The 18,140-nt window shown below is 51.8% G+C and overlaps 1 protein-coding gene across 1 annotated transcript; it reads right to left on the reverse strand.

Annotated features, from left to right (window-relative positions):
• Nucleotides 1–470: 470 nt before the first annotated feature.
• Nucleotides 471–13,575, reverse strand: Cerk (Ceramide kinase). The gene is made up of 9 exons (XM_003738554.2): nucleotides 13,534–13,575; nucleotides 4,772–4,956; nucleotides 3,692–3,907; nucleotides 3,487–3,596; nucleotides 2,802–3,016; nucleotides 1,561–1,816; nucleotides 1,177–1,429; nucleotides 897–1,027; nucleotides 471–651 (listed from the first exon to the last, which is right to left on the reverse strand). The coding sequence occupies exons 1-9, from the start codon at nucleotides 13,541–13,543 to the stop codon at nucleotides 471–473; spliced, it is 1,557 nt and encodes a 518-aa protein (XP_003738602.1). The 5' UTR covers nucleotides 13,544–13,575.
• Nucleotides 13,576–18,140: the final 4,565 nt, after the last annotated feature.

The following is an 18,140-nucleotide window of genomic DNA, read 5'->3' on the forward strand; positions in this document are numbered from 1 at the left end:
CGTACATCGACAGTCCTGATTGTCAGAACTTCAAAGTCGAAACTCGAGCAGTAGCATCGTATACCGGTCACCACTGGCCAATAAAACAACGTTTTAAAATGTTTGCACTGAACAATTTCCGCTGGTCCTTCATTCTCCGAACCCCTTAAGAATATATTCTATCTACCACGGGAATGCATCATTGAGTCGGAGAACGTTCGCAGACGTCGGAGCATTCAACACGGTCGAACTATCATCCACACTCACATCTTGTTTCGACTCACATCTACCTACGCTCGCTCGACGCTTTCATGCCGCGCTACGAGGACACATTCTTCGAACAATTGCTGATTGGGAACTAGCGGAGATTCGAGCGGCCCGAGTTCTCCGGAGGCTTGTTCCGAATAGGGTCAAGTCAACCATTCCCCGCCCAGCTTCTTGAGCTCATGAGTCCATTCTATTGTTTGGGGCTCCGTTTCGCGACGGATACATCACATTCCACAGATGACTTTCGTGCATATTTGACTGTCGGAGTAGGTTTTCTCCAGGGTCTTCCGCTGAGATTGAATGCCGTGAACTTCGGAGCTCACGGACGAAGTCCTAGATAATGAAGATGAAAGTTCTGGACTCTGCACCCCGGATGCGAACAACGTCAGAAGTTGGTTGTGACACCTGCGAACGGGAGAGATAGCGTAAGGGTATATTCATAGAGGGACGACGGAGGGGGGGGGGAAGGAGCGAGCACCAGTCGTTAGACGTCCAAGACGTTTCTATAGAAACTTTGCTGGAACCACGGGAGCCATGGCTCCAGGTGGAGGGGATCTGTCATATGAGGGATTGGATCGAATACTTGTCCGTCACTGTCGGAGCCGCGGACCGTGAGGCGAGTCGAAATGATCTCCAGCGAAGGAACTTACTTCACAGTGATTTCTGTGCAGTTGTGAAGAACCTCTCCATCACAATGCCATACGGAGTTCTGTTTTCTGTCACCGATCGGCACGAATTCGAAGGACAACGATCGATACGATCGGACGAAACTGAAGTCGAACTGTAAGCCGCAAAGTCCGAATTTATCTCGGGGAACCGCTCCATGCTAACTTTCTGATTGTTTGTTAATATTCAAGCTAATGGTCCTTCGTACGATTCCAAGATCTTGATTGACTCCGCAGAATCGGGGAATCGGAATAATAGACGTACCGGGTCTTGGCGGAAACTGTTGCCGATGGCCGCGAGGAATTGCAGGAAGTTGAGACGCGAACACTCTTGAACTACGCAGAGATCCATGAGGCCGTCGCCCAGATGAGCTTTTGGCGAAAATCCAGCCCGGCTCTTCGAGCACCGGTTGGCTATAAGAGCACAACTGACAGAGAGCATCTTACCCTCATAAACAGTTTCCCGCGAACCTTGCATATTCGGAGGTTTCGATGGGGTAGTCGCACAGCGCTCACAACTGGAATGATCATCGAAGGGAATGAATATCTGCTTTGATCTTCCGGAGATGATCACGGCATCGAGACTAATCCTCAGGGAAATATGCTGTCATCAGGCATCTCGCGCCGACTGACACGAAGTTGCACTCACCCTTCCAAACAAACTGGCATTTGGTGTCTTTCATGAGAGTCGTCGACGACCTTCACCCGGAGCTGGCCTGAGTATGATTGATTTTTCAGGAATGTCTGCCAACCAGTCCAGGTGTAACGTAACGGGCCCATCCATCTGTATTTCTCAGCGGTCTGAATATTGTCACCGAAAAAGCCATACGACAGGAAACCGGCGAAGTAACGCACAAGGCGACCGCCGCTGTGAATACTCCCCAAATCTATATTTATTCGAGATCCTGCAAAGAAGAAATTCCGTCTTGAGATTTTGAGTTCCAAGCAGCTCCCACCCGGCAGTAGCGACTACGCTGAGACTTTGGATTTCGGTTTTGTATCCACCGGACTGCCGCGTATCGCGAAGACGAAAATGCCCATCATACGTCGGACTCGGTCAGTGCAATTAGATCCTGGATCGATGCCCGCCTTACAACGGTTCAACATTGAAGCGTTCGAATTGCGCTTCGGCCGATGCCAGTTGTTGAGAAACGGCGGCGGAGAACGAAATCGATTCGGACTGCCGCCGCCGCCGCGCGACTCAGCCTCATTTCAGTGGTGGACGTCATTAGGCGAATCCTGAGTGAACAGCTTCGAGTCAATCACGGGGGTTCACCGCTAATAGTCTTATTCCGAATATCGAATTCCCAGCAGATCAGGGACGCGTAAGGGGAGGCAATTCCTTTTCAGAGTTATCTGATGCTCGAACTCTTGATCTTTGTTGTTCTTCGTACAAGTCATCGGTGCAAGGTTCTTTTCGCGACGGATGCGACAGACAATGACATTTCCGAACCCCATTCGATGGAGAAGGTACAGAAGGTGTCCCACGCGACAGCTGGACCCTCGCAGTACGCAGCGCTGTGAGCGGTGGCCGAATAATTTATTCAACAGAGGTTTATTTTTAGAAGCTGGACCGCATGGGAAGTTCTCTCACTCAGTCTTTCCGTGCCGGTCCCCGCAGGTCCCTTTCTCGCGCGAACTCTTGGGTTCGCACTTTTGTCTGGGGCTCCTAAGAATAGCTCTCGGGTAGATAAGGGAAATCGATTCAGGGTTAATTCCGTCTCCGCGTTTTCAAGCTATCTAGAGGTTGAGGAGGAAACTGAAGCTCGATGTCGAGCGTCTCAGGAGGACAGCTCACCGATGGGAGGACATTTTCTGGTATGAGTGTGAGACCGAAGTGATGATAAATTAAATTATTCAGCATATCGTATCATAGGAGCGAATGATCACCTATGGCGATGTGCAGCGCACTCGTTACGGCGCAGTTCGTGCCGGTCGTTGTGCAGACGAGGGCATCGGTGCTGCCAGCCGGAATGACTCCTACAGGGAGAGAGGCTGTGGGGGGGCTCGAAGCGATGACGGAGCCTTTCAAATTGCGTTGAGCTAATTGCATGAGTCCATTGATTAGTTCGTTCGCCATACCGTCTCCTCCGACGCAGACGGCGCTGGAAATATCAGTTCCCAGAATTAGTGATCCGATTAAGGTCCATATCGGTTCTAGTCCAGACACAGGCTCAGCATGATCCTCGAAGGTTTGGACTCTGAGAGGAAGCTAGAGACTCCGAGAGTCTCCACATGCTAAGAACAGGGAAGACTGCCTCCGATTCCACCGCCCGTGAGCTCGAGGCAACTCCACTGCAAGGAGAGAGGCTCAGATCCTCGCAGGTGGAGCGAGGGTCGGAGGTATTGGAGCGACGAGCGAGGGACGAGCAAAAAATGCTCATGGAAAAATCCCACACGCTGCGTGGTTTCTATTTACGGAAAGGTTACGAACACAATCGCCGCGGCTCATAAAAGGTGTCCCGAAAACATTCCTGCTCGTCACAACAGGGGTGGGAACCCCGCCCGAGCCCCAACTCCGACCTCGAGCTTAATCGGCTTATGTTTCCTACTACGCGACGTAGAGCTGACTCACCCGTCGTAGGACGAGACATCTTTTTCCAGGACGTATTCTTTGGAGTGGCCGGGATGGGTCGTGATCACCACCGTGCATTGGATTCCGCACACTTGGAAAACAGGGGAAGCCTGGAAAGCCGAATGTGTGTCGGTAGATGAGTTCTCCGAGCCACGCAAGGAAAACCATCTCCGGGAGCTGCCTCGATGAACTTTATACGACCTACCTTTTTATAGTAGATGCTGCGCGCTTTCTTCTTCCCACCGAATGGATTGATGAACACGAGAAGTTTCTTTGGTCTGTTCAGGGGCTGCAGCTCGGAAGCAGTCATCTGCACAAAAGTGTCTCGATCGCTCCTGTCCTTGAAGCTTATCTGGGTTGTCTTCAATCGGAGCGCGGGTCCACTCTGGGTTGCGTAATATATTCTGGCCACACAATCACCCTGAGCGGAATCAAATTTTTTTTAGTATAGTGGAACTCTCTTGTCTAGACGGACCTCCAATACGTGATTCTTATATGAATGATCCACGTCCGGATCTGCGTCCGTCGTGAGGATGGCGGAGGAACGGACCGAGATTGCATCTCGGCAGCCCATCGATGGAGGGCATGATCGATCGTCGACCATATGTACAACGTGTGCTTATCGACCAGCTTTCGCGAAAACACCGCGGAATCACGGGTCTACCTCGGTTCTCAATCCGCGTCCATTGTGCCGGACACGGAGTTAGGATGGGGGCTCAGGATGGGGGAATCAGAATAAGTTTGCCTCGAGCTCCATGAAAACTTCATTCGGACGGAGATCAACGACGCCATCAAGGAGCTAAAAATATCTCGCCGACCTCTGTGAAGCGAAGCCACACAACATGTTTACGCAAACTTTGCCTTCGGAAATAGCTGGGCCTTCAAGAGGCTACTATGAGTTCCGTGAGTGAGCTCGTGCGTCACATCGTCGGCCATGCGCCTATCGTAGACTTAATTACGAGGAAGCTTTGTCCCAATCAGTGAGGGACCACGGATCTCGAGCCCGCTCGCCGTTCGAGAAGGAGCCTGCGCGGGAGAGCAGGTTCGAGCCGGATCGGGAGAGGATCTTGTTCTAGTCTCATTTTCTGGGCTCCGATGTGCTATTCGGTGATTTCTCTCGGCGTCACGGCTCGATTTCACCCCGATACGCTCGTGTGACGACGACAAGTCCGTAGCGGACATCCTCTAGCGCATTGTGCGAATGTTACTTGCGGAACGAGCTTTCAGCGAATCGTTCTGTGAGCTCATCCACATCTCAACCGATCAGAGAATTTGTCTAACTTACTGTCGACGAGATTCTATCCGCTTTCACCGGTTTGGTTCCTTGGAGAGAGTTCTGACAGTGGGAGCACCTCGACGCTGGGTCTTTGTTGATGAGCTGGAAAACGTTCATTGAGCTTCTCGAGTCAGACGGGAAGGGACAGTTGCAGATCTTTGCGGCAAGTAGGCGCTTGAACTCGATGAAGATATCTGTGGAGAAAAAGTCTCGTTTCAATCAATGCGAAAATTAATCCGAGCGTCAGTCACAAAAGACAGAAAGTCTCTCCTCGACAGCGTGTCCATCAGCGAAATGGAAGGCTTCCAGACGGGGAAACCCCCAGCGCGTATGAAACTCCGTCCAATCATCGTTCAAGGGACGGCACCAGGAGCTTTGAAAGCCTCCTGATCGGAGAAAAATACATCAATGTATCCCTAGCCATTCCGGACTGATACGACGCTTCTGCTATCCACGGGAACTCCGACTTCCGATTGGGGCCGGAATCTGTGGACACGATTTTCGAGGATAAGTGTAACAAGGAGGTACTTCCGATAATAATCAGATGGCCCTCCCGATGAGATACCCGTGGGAAAGAGCTTGACGAATCGCTTCTAGAGCTCTTCATCAGAACGAATTGTCCGATTAAATCGAACCCAGTCGTCGAGAACCTGCGTATGGGTTCCCGACGACAGGGAAGAACAACCTTCCGGCCTTCACCCACTTCGAGGAGGACCCCGTACGTCGACCATCGCTGCAGTCTGCGAGGCACCTCCTTAACCTCAATACGTCGTCCTCGATCCATCTTCCCCGTCTCTCTGAGTGACCCAAATGATCGGACTCGCTCAGAGCCATCGTCAAAGCCTCGCGCGCGGCCTACAAATACATATATGAGGATGCCTACTTCGGCTGCACTGTCAAAACCAGAAACCCTCATCATCACATGATTCGACCGATCATCAAAACGTCAAGGACACAGACAGATAATCTCGCTTGAATTCGTAAACTTCTAATCAGCGATTCGCAGCCTCTCCCACAATGAAGTCCCAAGGTAATCGGGAGTAAGTTCCACAGCTGCATGCGAGGAATCCCGAAGGATGTCGCAGAGAGGGTGATTCCTCGCTTATCGATATGAGTCGATGAAGTCTCCGAGGGCTCCATCAAGAATATCTCTGGGATGTCTACGCGAGTACGTCGATTCGACTCGAAAGACGATGGAGAGGAACACGATGTGATCTGGTAATTCGAAGATGAACCCCCACCCTAATCCTCCTGGGATCTGACGTCCGAGAGAAAAGAGTCTCGCCCAACTCAAGAGTCCTGTAATTCAGAGAGCTAGAGAACTTTCTTTCTACTCGGAATGTTTCCGAAATGTTGAGGACCAGGTCCTTATATGTAGTTCGAAAAGCTCAAAGCTGTCTTTTCTTCTTCCCAGACAGAAAAATTTGGCTCGACGGTGGACTTTCTCCTAAGTTTGTGAGGAGTTTCCTTCTCTCGCTCCCTCGATCCTCTACCTCCTCGATCCTCGAAAAGCAGATGAGAAATTCAAGGCCGAATTTCAAGCTCCAGTCGGTATCTAGAACCCGCTTTCTTCTCGGTCTTTTGGATTCACGACGCTTCCGAAAGAGAGATATCTGATCCGATGAAACAATTGGAAACCCTGTCGCTCTATTTTCAAGCTCCACGGAACGAGGAGACTGGGTGTGCGTCCGACGAGAGAGTTTTTGAATCGATACAAATACACGATGTGTCGATGTCCCTCCCTCGGGCAATCACGGCGGATTGATGAGGTGTTGTTTTGCCGCTTCTCGCTCGCTGCTTCAAGTCACAGAATCGGTATCTCAGTCGATCTGGTGACATGAACGGCATTTCACCTCTTGACGCCTGCGTCGTGGAAGCCTCGACCGCCATCATCCCCAACTCGATGAATTTCATTTCAACAGCTCTACCCTGAGATCACATGAGAGGATCGTCCCCACAGGCGCCCGCCCAGATTTCCGCATGGCGCCAGCGGACCCGGACAGAATGACGCTCAGGACCGACAATCCTGTCGCAGTAATTTCCGTGATATTTGCAGGTGCCACCTCCTCCAACAAATGATCACTGCGTTCCCGACTTTTGCCCGGAGCTCACTGCGGCCAAAGAGGTAAGACCGGCTCGGCACATATCCCATCAGAATTCGCTCGGAACGTCCCTCCACGGGTCTGAATCTTTTCTGGACGATCTATTCATAGGATGCCGCATTCATTTGAGGCAGACAAGGCCCACAACGTGAACGGAATTTGTGTCTTGCATAACTGCATCCATAGACGGTGGGTCCACAAGCATTTCGCAACTTCGGCTTTCTGTGGAGCATAGTTCCCGGGGATTCACTTCCGGGCTCAAAAGCGATCGACAAGGGGCTTATCTTGAATCTGCTCCGGGACCACACGACGACTCTCTGGAAATGCCAGGGCAAGATCCTGAGGACGAGGGGACCATCGAATCGGGATGGAATCAGGGGACCATAATCCGCTCGACCCGCGTAAACCTTGAGCCTCATGTGAGAATCTTTATAATCTGTATGATCATAAATCATAAGTCATTCCCGAAAGTGTTCGTTCCAGTGTCTGGAAACTGTTCAGCCAGGGGCGAAAATTCACCGGGGCAGAGGGCGGAGCGATCGGTCCAGCATTGGAATTCCGTACGCGGAAAGGATGGTTTGATTCTACATACAAATTTTGACTTTCTTGACGCGACGCGGGAAAGAATTTTATCATCTCGTCAGCACGCCGGGCCTTCCTCCTCTCTCGGCGATTCCCTCGCATTGAGAGGACACTGAACTTGCCATCACGATCGAGTTCTCAGCGCAGCGTCGCGGCGGAGGAAGCAAGATAAAGGAGCAAAGTCAACTGAACCTTCGATTGAGGACCTTGACCGCGTCATGTGTTGACCCAGTCAGCCGGTTAGTTTGTCTCCTCGCAATGCGGCTCAGCGTCGAGGTGAAATTTAGATAAAGACAGGCAGACAAATTGGCGCGTTCGCGCCACGGAAATTCTGTACAACTTCATTGCTTCAGCGAGCGAAGCACACCGGAGGCGAGGTCCTGCGCTGTCTGCTCGACTTCTTATACATCAGAGCTGACGCTGGCCCTGCCGTTCGTGTGCATACATATAGCGTGTTTCGACTCTCGTCCCGATGTAGCAAGCTGATTTGTTTCAATCGACTTACAGATGGGAATTTCCGATAGGGTCCGAGTCCGAGCCCATCAAATATGGACCATATGGAGATTCCCTACAGGCATCAGACTGCCATTATGTCCGCGCGTATCCGGTATCCGCTTGGTGAAGATGAGGGTCTGGATTTCTCGACAAGGAGGAGATGTCCGTCGATCTTTTCGGACTTTAATTTCCAGTTTGATCCTTTGGGAAACGCTGCGGAAGGTCCGCCTCCCCTCATTCCCTCCCGAAAATGCCAGATACTTCAAGATACTTTCGTATGCTCATTTTTTCACACCAACAGTCAGGTCGAAAACCCCGTACAGCTAGAAACACAGAAAAGTTCTGCAATCCGATAGCGGACGCGGGACCTATCTCGTGCGAAGATAGGTAGATGGAGAGCAGTCCGGTCAGAGACTCATACTCGCGAGCTCCGTCGGCCGACTTGGTAGTATAAGGCCAGCTTGGCCCCGCTCGGCTTCCGATGAGAACCTGGCGGTGGGGAATCGCGATAAAAAAAAGATCCGAATAAGAGTCTTCCCCCGGTGTAGCTTCGGAGTAAGCATTCCGTCGCCAAAACGATGATACGTCTCTACAGTCACCGATCAGGGTTCAGCCCATTCCGCGTGTCCACAACGAGCCTCCTAATTCAACCGGTGGCCTGTTCGCCACAGAAAAGCTTCCTACGTCACGCACGTGCAGGATGGGTCACGGGAGTCGCCCGAACGTGCTGTGCGCAGGAGCTCAGTGAGAGGCTAGCAAACAGACTGATGTCAGATGGTCGTACCTCCTTTTCCCGATATAAAACAAGGGAATACGGCTTAGGCCAATCCGAGAGCCTCGATGACTTTTTGCGGTCGTTTAGGGAGCGTTCACTACGTGTATAATCTCCGTGGTATAGGATCGCATGCTTTTCCCAGCTGGTTCCGGTGAATGATCGTTGGCATGTCGTCTGCTTTTCCCATGCGGACTGCTTTCCGAGTTCCGGTCACATCGTGACACTGACGGAGCTCCTAGAACAAGTCCTTGCGGAGGATATTCCCGCGTCAGAAGTTCCTGAACAGTTGATCAACTGGAACGTCTGACTCCACTCAAAAATGCCGCGAGCATGCATCAATCAATCGCGAATGGAACTGAGCGGCTATTCGAACTAGCGATGCGGAGTAAATGAAGATCATCCTGTTTCGAATACCGATGTAAGGAGCGTCTGAGCTCGCTCGGACGTACATAATGACCACGATCGACTCACGAGACACTCAGGGGAGAAATTGGGTCAGTCAAGACCATTGACCCAAGCTACGCCGTTTTCGCTCGCTTTCTCTTGCGAGAAAGTAAAGAAGGAAGAATCTAATTGCGGGGAGGAGGCGAGCCGAAAAATGCCGACGAGGGAATGATTCCGGGTTTGTGAAAAAAAATGCGTCAGGAATGCAAACTTGACAGGGATATTGAGCTCACCAGATTCCACGCAGCTCAAGAACCGGAGGGGTCAGCGTCGATCCACGTCGGCGCTCAATCGGAGCTCCGCGATCGTACAGTTCATATATCCGTATTTTTTTTTCGGGATCCGCGATATGGACGCATCATTGCTCCGCAAGCTTCAAAACATTTCTTTGGAATCGGGAATTCGCATCCTCAAGGGCCTTCAATCAGCCCCCCGCAGTGAGCCTACAGAATGAGCGATAGTGTGGTCGGCGCTGATTTTCGTCAACATTCTGAGGGATTGCAATCCATAGAATAGGCACAGGCTCCGGGTTGATGCTCCCGGAGGAGAGGGCCCGCCGGCCTCCGGACGAAGTCTCGAACGCAGTTTTCAGAGTTCCGTGACGTCGCGAGCCTCGCGGTGCTCCACAGCGAAATCACAGGATTGCTCCAGAGTTCTCAGATCGATGTTCTCCGCGCTCACGGCGAATCCATCGCAACAGCCAATCGGGTGACAGTCTGCTTGCGTGCTTACTCAGTCGTCGCTCGGCGGCCTTCCGATCCGCCTGTGGAGGTAAGGTGATATTTTGCCTTATTTTTCTCGTTCTGCTCTCGGACGGTCTTACGATGACGTGCGAAGCGGACGGGAAAAACACAATGGTCGTCTTCCGCCACTGCTTTCTGAATGGCACGTGAGATCAAAAAGCGACTGCTCAGGAGCGACAAACAAAGCCCGCTCCTCTGGCCCCAGAAATCCAAGCTTTGGTAAGCAAATGGACTCCCGTAAACTCTGCGGTGGACGACTTCAGCGGAATGAGCGGAATAAGCGGAATCATCGAAGATTGGATAACGCCGAGTCGGCCTCGGAACATCTTGCCTCGAGCATCTTCGGAAAGATTCCGCGGCTAGATATAAAATCATTCGAAGATCATCCCGCCTATTCGGATACTAGGTAGTGAAAAAATGTTTCCCTGTGTCACGGAGCGCTCAAGCATCCAGTATCGGAGTCATTCCGCCTCCAAGGGGACCGAGCGAGCAGAAGACTCCATCGTGCAACGAGATTCCCCAGCAGATCGAGATTTCCCAGCAGATCGAGATTTCCCAGTCAAGAAGGTCGCTCCCGGACTGCATCAGGGAATGCTCTCCGGGAAAGCAGCGAAAGACAATGCTGCTTCCCTTTATTAGAGCTCGGCGAGAGCTCGCACCTGGCCATGTCCCACCGAACGTCATGAGTGTGCGAAGCTCCTTTAGCGTATTATTCATTTGTGGTCTTTTCTCGCGGGAAAACTCAATCAGAGAAATCAAAGCATCGGATTACATTGAGTCATCGCATTGCGGACCTCTCTCGAAGGTCATCCGAGCTCAACAAACGATAGTTCTGGCTGATGTTCTGCTGGAGATATTAACTTATTCTCCATTATCGAGCAAGGCGCAAGTGTACCACAGAAAACGACTCGGGAGCAATATTGAAATTAGCCATTCGCGGAGCATTCTGCAGAAGATCGTCTGAGTGAATGCCTTCCAAGAGGCTGCGGAAAAGTCCAGATGGACGATATTAACGCTCAGCTGGGCCTTCCTATACCAAGGGTGGCCAACCTCCTTGGTTCCGCGGACCACTGAGGTTCTTGCGACGAAACCTGCGGACCACCGAGCCATAGTTCATATGTGTTTGGATCAGAAAGTGAGAACGAGCTCAACGAGAATGCCGCCTCTAATCCACTGAGCCTTACAGCACCTGCGGGCGCCTAATCACTGAGCACTGGGCAGCGGAGTTTTCGTTGCGAGAGTCAAGGACTGCGACTGGATATCATTGAGTCCGCTTTTGGAAACCGCCTAGGTTGCTCCGCGGACCACCGAAATTTCAGCCGAGGACCACCACCGGTCCGCGGACCCCCTCTTGGCCATCCCTGTACGAGCTGATGAACTCTATGCCGATCTGTTTCCAGGATTCGGGACAGCTGCCGTCGCTGGTATGCTCTCTCGCGATCCGGATAGCTAGCCCGCCACGCGTGTTGGGGAAGCTTTTCGCTCTTCGAATGAACCCCGAATCCGTGATTGAGCTGGGGGTCAGACCGCGGGGGCAAACGGCGGCGAGTTCCGACCCGGGACGTGAAGATCGGGCACCCGAGATCGCGAGAGCGGGCGCGAAATCTTTCCGAACAGGTATGTTGAGACGATTCCGTCCCACGAGGGAATGGATTCGTGGACACGATGAGCATTGCATTGTATATGATCACTGATCGCTAAAAATCGATTTAAGCTCAGGGAATTGAACCTCGTCGTGCGTCTACATCGAATCCAAGCGAAGAGTCCAATGAAGCTCAACGAATTAGCCAACGGCGGATCAGCGAATTCAAATGAGACCTTGGATTCTGTCGTCGACGATGAACTTTCGATTCGACTCATGATGCACACTCGCCATATTTATGTTTGCAGAAAGTTTTCGTGGTATGATCCGATTTAGCATCCGTTAAAGTCGAACTCCGATGATTATTTCGCTTGTGGATGTTTGTTTTCGTAAGGCGGAGCGAGGGATTGCTCTACTTCTCAAAACGCGGGAATAAACCGCAGACTGCCACGACTTGAGCTCAGATATTCACGAATTGCAACTTCTTGAGAGTTGATGTTTCTCGGTCTTGAAGTCGAATTCGTACATTCTAGCAAAGCTCAGACGGGGTGAGTGGGGATAAAGCTGGAGGAGCTTCTTTTCTCTCATTGCCTACCCCTGGTCTTGAAAATCATCTTCGAGGTGCCGACCGTTCGAACAGCACAAGAATCTCTCGTCGCGAGTTTGTTATCAGAACTATTCCGTGGTAAGAACTTCCTCGACTTTTTTTCTTTCTCTTTCTTTACGGAAAAGTTATACAGGGACCCTGATCTGCATTCCTCGCGCCACGGAAGCCTACGGACATCCTAATTCAGATGGGGGTAGGACGGGGGCGAAGCGATCTCTTCATCGATTCAGAAACGCCTACAATGACGCGAGTTTGTTTGTTGAGCACGAATTTCCGAAACGAGGATAGTCCGAAACGAAATTCACTAAAAAGATGATAGTCGAGGAAGCATCCAGTCAGAAGGCTTCAGCCTCGTCGATACGAGTCAGCTGATAAGCCAGCATCGTCTCAGGTCACATGCAGTCTCTCTGCGGGTATTCTCGGTATTGCTCCGTACTGCTAAAAGATCCTAGCCCACTGATGCATCGAAACATCTGGGAATTTTGGCGCAAAAGAGCTTTCTTTCACGAGGACACCTGGCGCGAAAAACCTTCCTTGCAGACTCGATAGGGTACGACCCGTCAGATCTTAGAAACCTTTTTCTAGCAAATCTCGGGAAATGTGAGCAGAAACTCTCCTCGTTCCCAGTTGCAGAGAGACTCTCTGCAGACTTTGCATGGGATTTTGCCACGGGGGCGCGACTCCTGCATTGAAGAAAACTTACCGCGGTCTCCGTCGTTCGAAATATCGAGCCCATGCTCCCGGAGCACGACGAAAGCCGGCTTGCCTCGAACAAGAACTTTCCAGCTGTTTTCCGGGACTCCCATTGCAAAGCACTTCCGAGTATGGGGGTCCAACTAGATGCTCATGGTTTGCAGTATTGCAAATTTGCAAGGATTCCGGTATTTCGACAGAAGTTCACCAGCAGTTTATGGCGGCTCGGCTCCTCCTGCATCCGCTCTTGAGAACAACTGACACTGAAACCTACTCCGGGCTGGGAAAGAAGCTTTCTCTCGGTCCTCTCCCAGCAACGCGGGCTGAACAACAAACAGCACGAGCTTCCGAGGCCAGTAGCTCCATCTGTGGACGCCGACGTAATTAATTCCGCGCCAGCCGACACACTACCGAGCCCGCGGCTCGAAGCGCAAGCCCATCACGGGCCAGATGAAATAATCGCGTCAAAGAAATCCGGGAGCAGGCTAAGGATATTCCGAAGTTTTCTCAAGAAACTAGCGGTACTCGTGTGCAAAGCCTACAGCGGGTACGGCAGGCGCAAATGAGACCTAGGAAGATAGCCCTCCGTAAGCGCGTAGAGAGCATGGGAGTGGAGGCAGAAAAATTGCCGATTCTCGCATACAATAAGGTGAATAAGCAAGCAAATTCTGAAAATCCTCCGGATTTCGCAATCTTCAGGCAGGGATCATCATCAGCGTTTCCGTCAGGCGGACACACGACCACTCACCTGCAAACATTCGCCTCGCTCGCGAACACTCGTCCGAGGCATGATAGAGACCCCATCATTTTCAAGATTCGCAGATCTCCAACGATTCTCCGCATGAGACATCTCTTCGCACCGCCGCCCCAGACCGCGGTTGACCTCTGAGTCTCTGAGAAGGGGTGGCACTTTCTCTGATTGGAGACGACTCTCGATCGGCCTCTCAGGAGGCGACAGCGTCTGCTCTGTCTATCGCGCTGCGCGGCAGCTGTCTTTTGGGTGTCTGGACGAGGAGGCTCAACTTCTCCGCTAGTCCGGAACACTTCCATTGCTTCGCGCACAGCCGCAGAACAGTGTGGGGTTAGAAATTCTCAAGCTTCAACACTCTCCGGAATAATCGCAGCGGATAAAGTCGTCCTCGGAGCTCGAAGGTACCGATGTCGCTTCCGTACGTTGGATACATAGCGAAACAGGAGCCGCAATACCAACACTGGAAGCTGCAAGAGAAGGCGGATCGCCGACCAGAGGAGAAAGTTTCCTTGCTTCCCTCGCAAGGCTGTCCGAGAGGCTCGCGGATCATTACGTTCCTCATAGTTCGAAGTTTGATCGAAGTTTTTCCGATGCGACCGTTGTCCATTTTGCGGATATGTTCTCCCTCCAAAACTCCGTCCAGGATTCCTCGCATCCCTCTCGCCGAGAGAAACTATTGAAGTCCTCACGTTCTCATGCCGAGCTTGGACTTTCCGATTCCATTGGGATGCTCGAACGCTCATGTAGAGATGAACTGTGTTTCCGACGTCAACCAGATGAGCCTCGATTCGCGTTCTTCAAAGGGAATCGGCTTCGGTCCTCTGCGAATCCCTGTGCGCCGCGCCGCGTTGCCAAATCCGTCCCGCGAGATTCACATGATCTGCAATCCACGTTGCAAGCCAACTCCAAATCGTTGGGGAGACAGAGCCAATGGACAATTAAATAGAGCGCTCAAAAACTGACCGCTAGTCCTTGGGCATTCACACGTCGCATCGGAAAGTCCGTTCGGATCTATTCCGCGCAAATTAGCTCCGAATTCCATCAAATTCGAAGGGTCACTGGATTCTGCCGAGAATGACTCAAGTCTCAGCGCTTCTGAATAAAAAATAAGGCCCACGCAGCAGTCTAGAAGAGGACTATCGATTCCCTGTCATCTGAATCAGAATCGCGCCATCGGAGTTCAGGCCGGGAATCGAACCCGGTCCCAAGTTGCACAGGTCCGAGGCTGCGCTCGCCTGCTCCAGCTGTGCGACGACGTTTTCCTTCTTACACCACCGGAGTTCACAGGTCACAATTCGAATCAGGATCAGACTATACCGGCAAGTAGGTCATCTGATGACTGTTGGAACTATTGACGTTCTCTAATACAGACGTCCTCAATCTCGTGATACATTCACCCTTATTGTTGACGGGAATAGGTTCCTTATTCTGATTGGATGGTTATCTCTGTACGCAACAAGCGATGACCGACAAGCTCCCGAGTCGGCCATTGTAATCATCGCGAACTATTTTTCGGAGTGGCGTCTCCTTCAATCGTCGGTGCAGTTCACGGCCGACTTAGGCACGCTAGGGATGGTACGATTCCGGAAGCACGTTGGGCGAAAGCGCCCCCACCCCCTCCCTGACAGTACTAATTATCGATGCTCACGATGGATTCGGCCGGAATATGATTGAGGCTCTACATATCCAGGGCTTCGCTCACAGCCACGGACCGAACTGCGTGAACCATCGTCCGAGGCGGTCATTCATGGGGATCGGAAGCGTTGCGGAATCGATCAAGGAGCGTTCGACCGCTGAGTCGCGTGCGAGGGGCTGGCGAACTCGGATCATCAACAGTCGCAGTAGGAACGGATTGGACTTCAGCCTATAAAACTCGCTCATTCAATCAAGATCTGACAGGGAAGGCCATAGAGTCGGTCCGATAGCACAGGTCGTGCGCTCTTTGGGTGCCCGGAAGGGATGCTTCTTGGTCTCGTAACTCAGGTGGACTTGATGCGCGTTGGAATGCATGAGGTTCTATGGCCGGAAAACGGTGCCAGGGTGACGTCGTCCGACAAGTCAGGCAGACTTTTTATAAAGGTTGTCTTCACCTCAGGTTTCGATGTATCGACAAATGTATGCTTGAAATATCTCTTATGATTTTTTCGACATCATTTGTATTAGAGACATGGACAAGGTACACGGAGCTTCCTTCCCTGGGTGAGCTCGAGGAATGGAGGAGGGATGGTTTGTGTACGTTTTCCCGTGACCGAAGGGCTGAGAAGTTCAGGACGCAGGAGCGTTCTTCACAGCAGCGGGATGACTATTTTCCGTCACTACACTTCATACCAGGCTCGAGTCGTCGTAGTGTCCGTACTGAATTACGCTGCAGAAACCGACCAATTGACTCGACCGTCATATTTACATTCGATGTCCATGTAACTTGGACCGTGTTCGCTCAGAGAACGACCTAGGGACCTGTTACGCGCTTTCAGCTCTCGGTTCTCTACTTGGAGGGGCAGTAGGCGCCTTTGCAAATGAACAAGCTATCACGGAGAGTAGATTCTCAATGTCGTTCTCGAATTGTTCCCTCGCTTCTCCAAATCGAGATACACATTCGACGATCGATTGAGGGAGAGCTAGAAGACCTCGGTTGAACGCGGGTCTGGATAACGCTCTTCGGAGTCCTTGTTATGGACAGCTGTCATTCGAAAGTGATCGAAGGTATCCGCGAAATCGTCACTGTCGCAGTTTACGCTCGAATCCGGTGCGCCAGACTGAATGGGAGGTGTTTCGAAGGTCTCAAATACCCCAACACAAGATTCGGAGTGATCATCGATAATGAATTGCGCGGAGTTTGCCGGGCCTGAGGCGCGTTCCAAGGCTGGATTCTCACGCAACATTTCTATCTTGGATTGGGTCTCCCTGCTCTTGCGGGGAGTTATTGTGACGCTGGGTGATCTAGCTGGTAATGACTCTTGCGTTTCTTTCCGCTTCGAGCTCGTCGTCGAGGATGAGTATCGGCTGCCGGCCTACTGCTTGCGACAAAAGCAGCAGAGAACTCTCGGGAGACTCCTCGGACTTCCTGTGACTATTTTTGTGCGCTGCGGTCAACCTCGACTCGGATAGGCCGAAGAGCCGCCCGCATCTTTTGCGGCGAATTTGGAATTTAAGGTGCAGTGCTGTCTGTCTACTCATAGTCACGTGAAGGCGAGCAGCTCCCGACGGAGAGTCGTCCTCTCACAAAAAGCCTCCACGCTCGAGAACGATCCTACCGTTATACGCCCGTCACGAATTGTCGTATTCCGACCAGTAGCAAGCGAAAGTCATCGTTTACCCGATCTCGCTCTGGTCGACGTCAATGATATCTGGGGTTCGACTGAACAAGCGATGTACTGCGAGTTGACGGTGGGGCTTGATACCGATCAGGCGGGCTATGTGATCAGTCCTACTTTTGTCGCCTCGCGATTCCTGGGACCCGCAGAGAATGAAAGGGGGGGTCAGAACAAAGTCACTGGGCGGGAAACGGGAAGCTATGCAAAATGACTTCGTTGCTTCCCAGCACCTTTGTCCGAACTGGCCGGCAGCGATCACAGATGTCGTCTGTTGGAGCTCACCCCTTTAGAGAACATACACAGGATGAGGAGAAGAAGTCGGTGTCGAGAGAAAGTGTCCTTCCCTAAACGGGAGAGAACTCACCGCGATAATCTCCTGGTCAACAGGAGCTGCGGAGGAAGTTCAGCTTTATCGGACTCCTAGGCGGCCGAATCACTGACTGTTCATGAAAAGGTTGTCGCAGAGAGCTCCAAGCTAGGAATTGGAAGTATTTCAGCTAGAAATTTGGAGGACTCTTCGACAATGCTCGGATACGGAAACAACGCTGCGACGGCGCGGTGTGGAAGTTCCGGCACAGTTGCTCTCAGTCAGATCACCACGATGGGCGCGTTCAGGCGAAAGGTCGAAGTCGTTACGTTGTCGTCCGTTCTACGACTATTTATCATTCATTTCACTCGATCTGTGGCTCACATCTGTCTTGCTCGATGCTTCAATTTCACTCGACTTCCGATATTCTCGCAGTTGATCGAGCAAAGAAAATTCGAACACGCTCAGAAAACTAATAACCTCATTCGGGTCAGCGATTGAGGGTCTGTCAACGGTGCGGCACGAAATGTCAGCATCGAGAAATTCACTCGCCTGTCGCACTGAGTCTTTCTTACACGAGGCGGGACGTCATCTCGAGCTGACCGATCGCGGAACAGAGCTAACTTCCCCTCGTGAGGAGCGGGTGGTTCACGGAGCAGACGACGTCTCCCGATTTCCGGGAGCCGATCCCGTCCCCAGGAGAACTCTCACTGCAAACAGCTCTCTAGCTATTCGAAATCAAGATAGTCCCAATGGTCACCTACGGTATTCAACTGGTTTGGGGGAACTTGAAGACATCACACCTCGAAGCGTAGGATAAACTGAAAGCGTACTACCTAAAGCTGGCGCTAGGTCTCCATCGGACTGCCAGAAACAGGCTCGTATACTGGATCGCTGACACGAATTCGCACGCCAAGGACATCGAGAAGAAATTTAATCCGCCAAGCACCCAGGCCTACAAAGAGCATTTAGAGCTGTCTCTC

Source organism: Galendromus occidentalis, unplaced genomic scaffold, assembly GCF_000255335.2.
Source record: "Galendromus occidentalis unplaced genomic scaffold, Mocc_1.1 scf7180000076006, whole genome shotgun sequence".
NCBI lineage: Eukaryota > Metazoa > Arthropoda > Arachnida > Mesostigmata > Phytoseiidae > Galendromus > Galendromus occidentalis.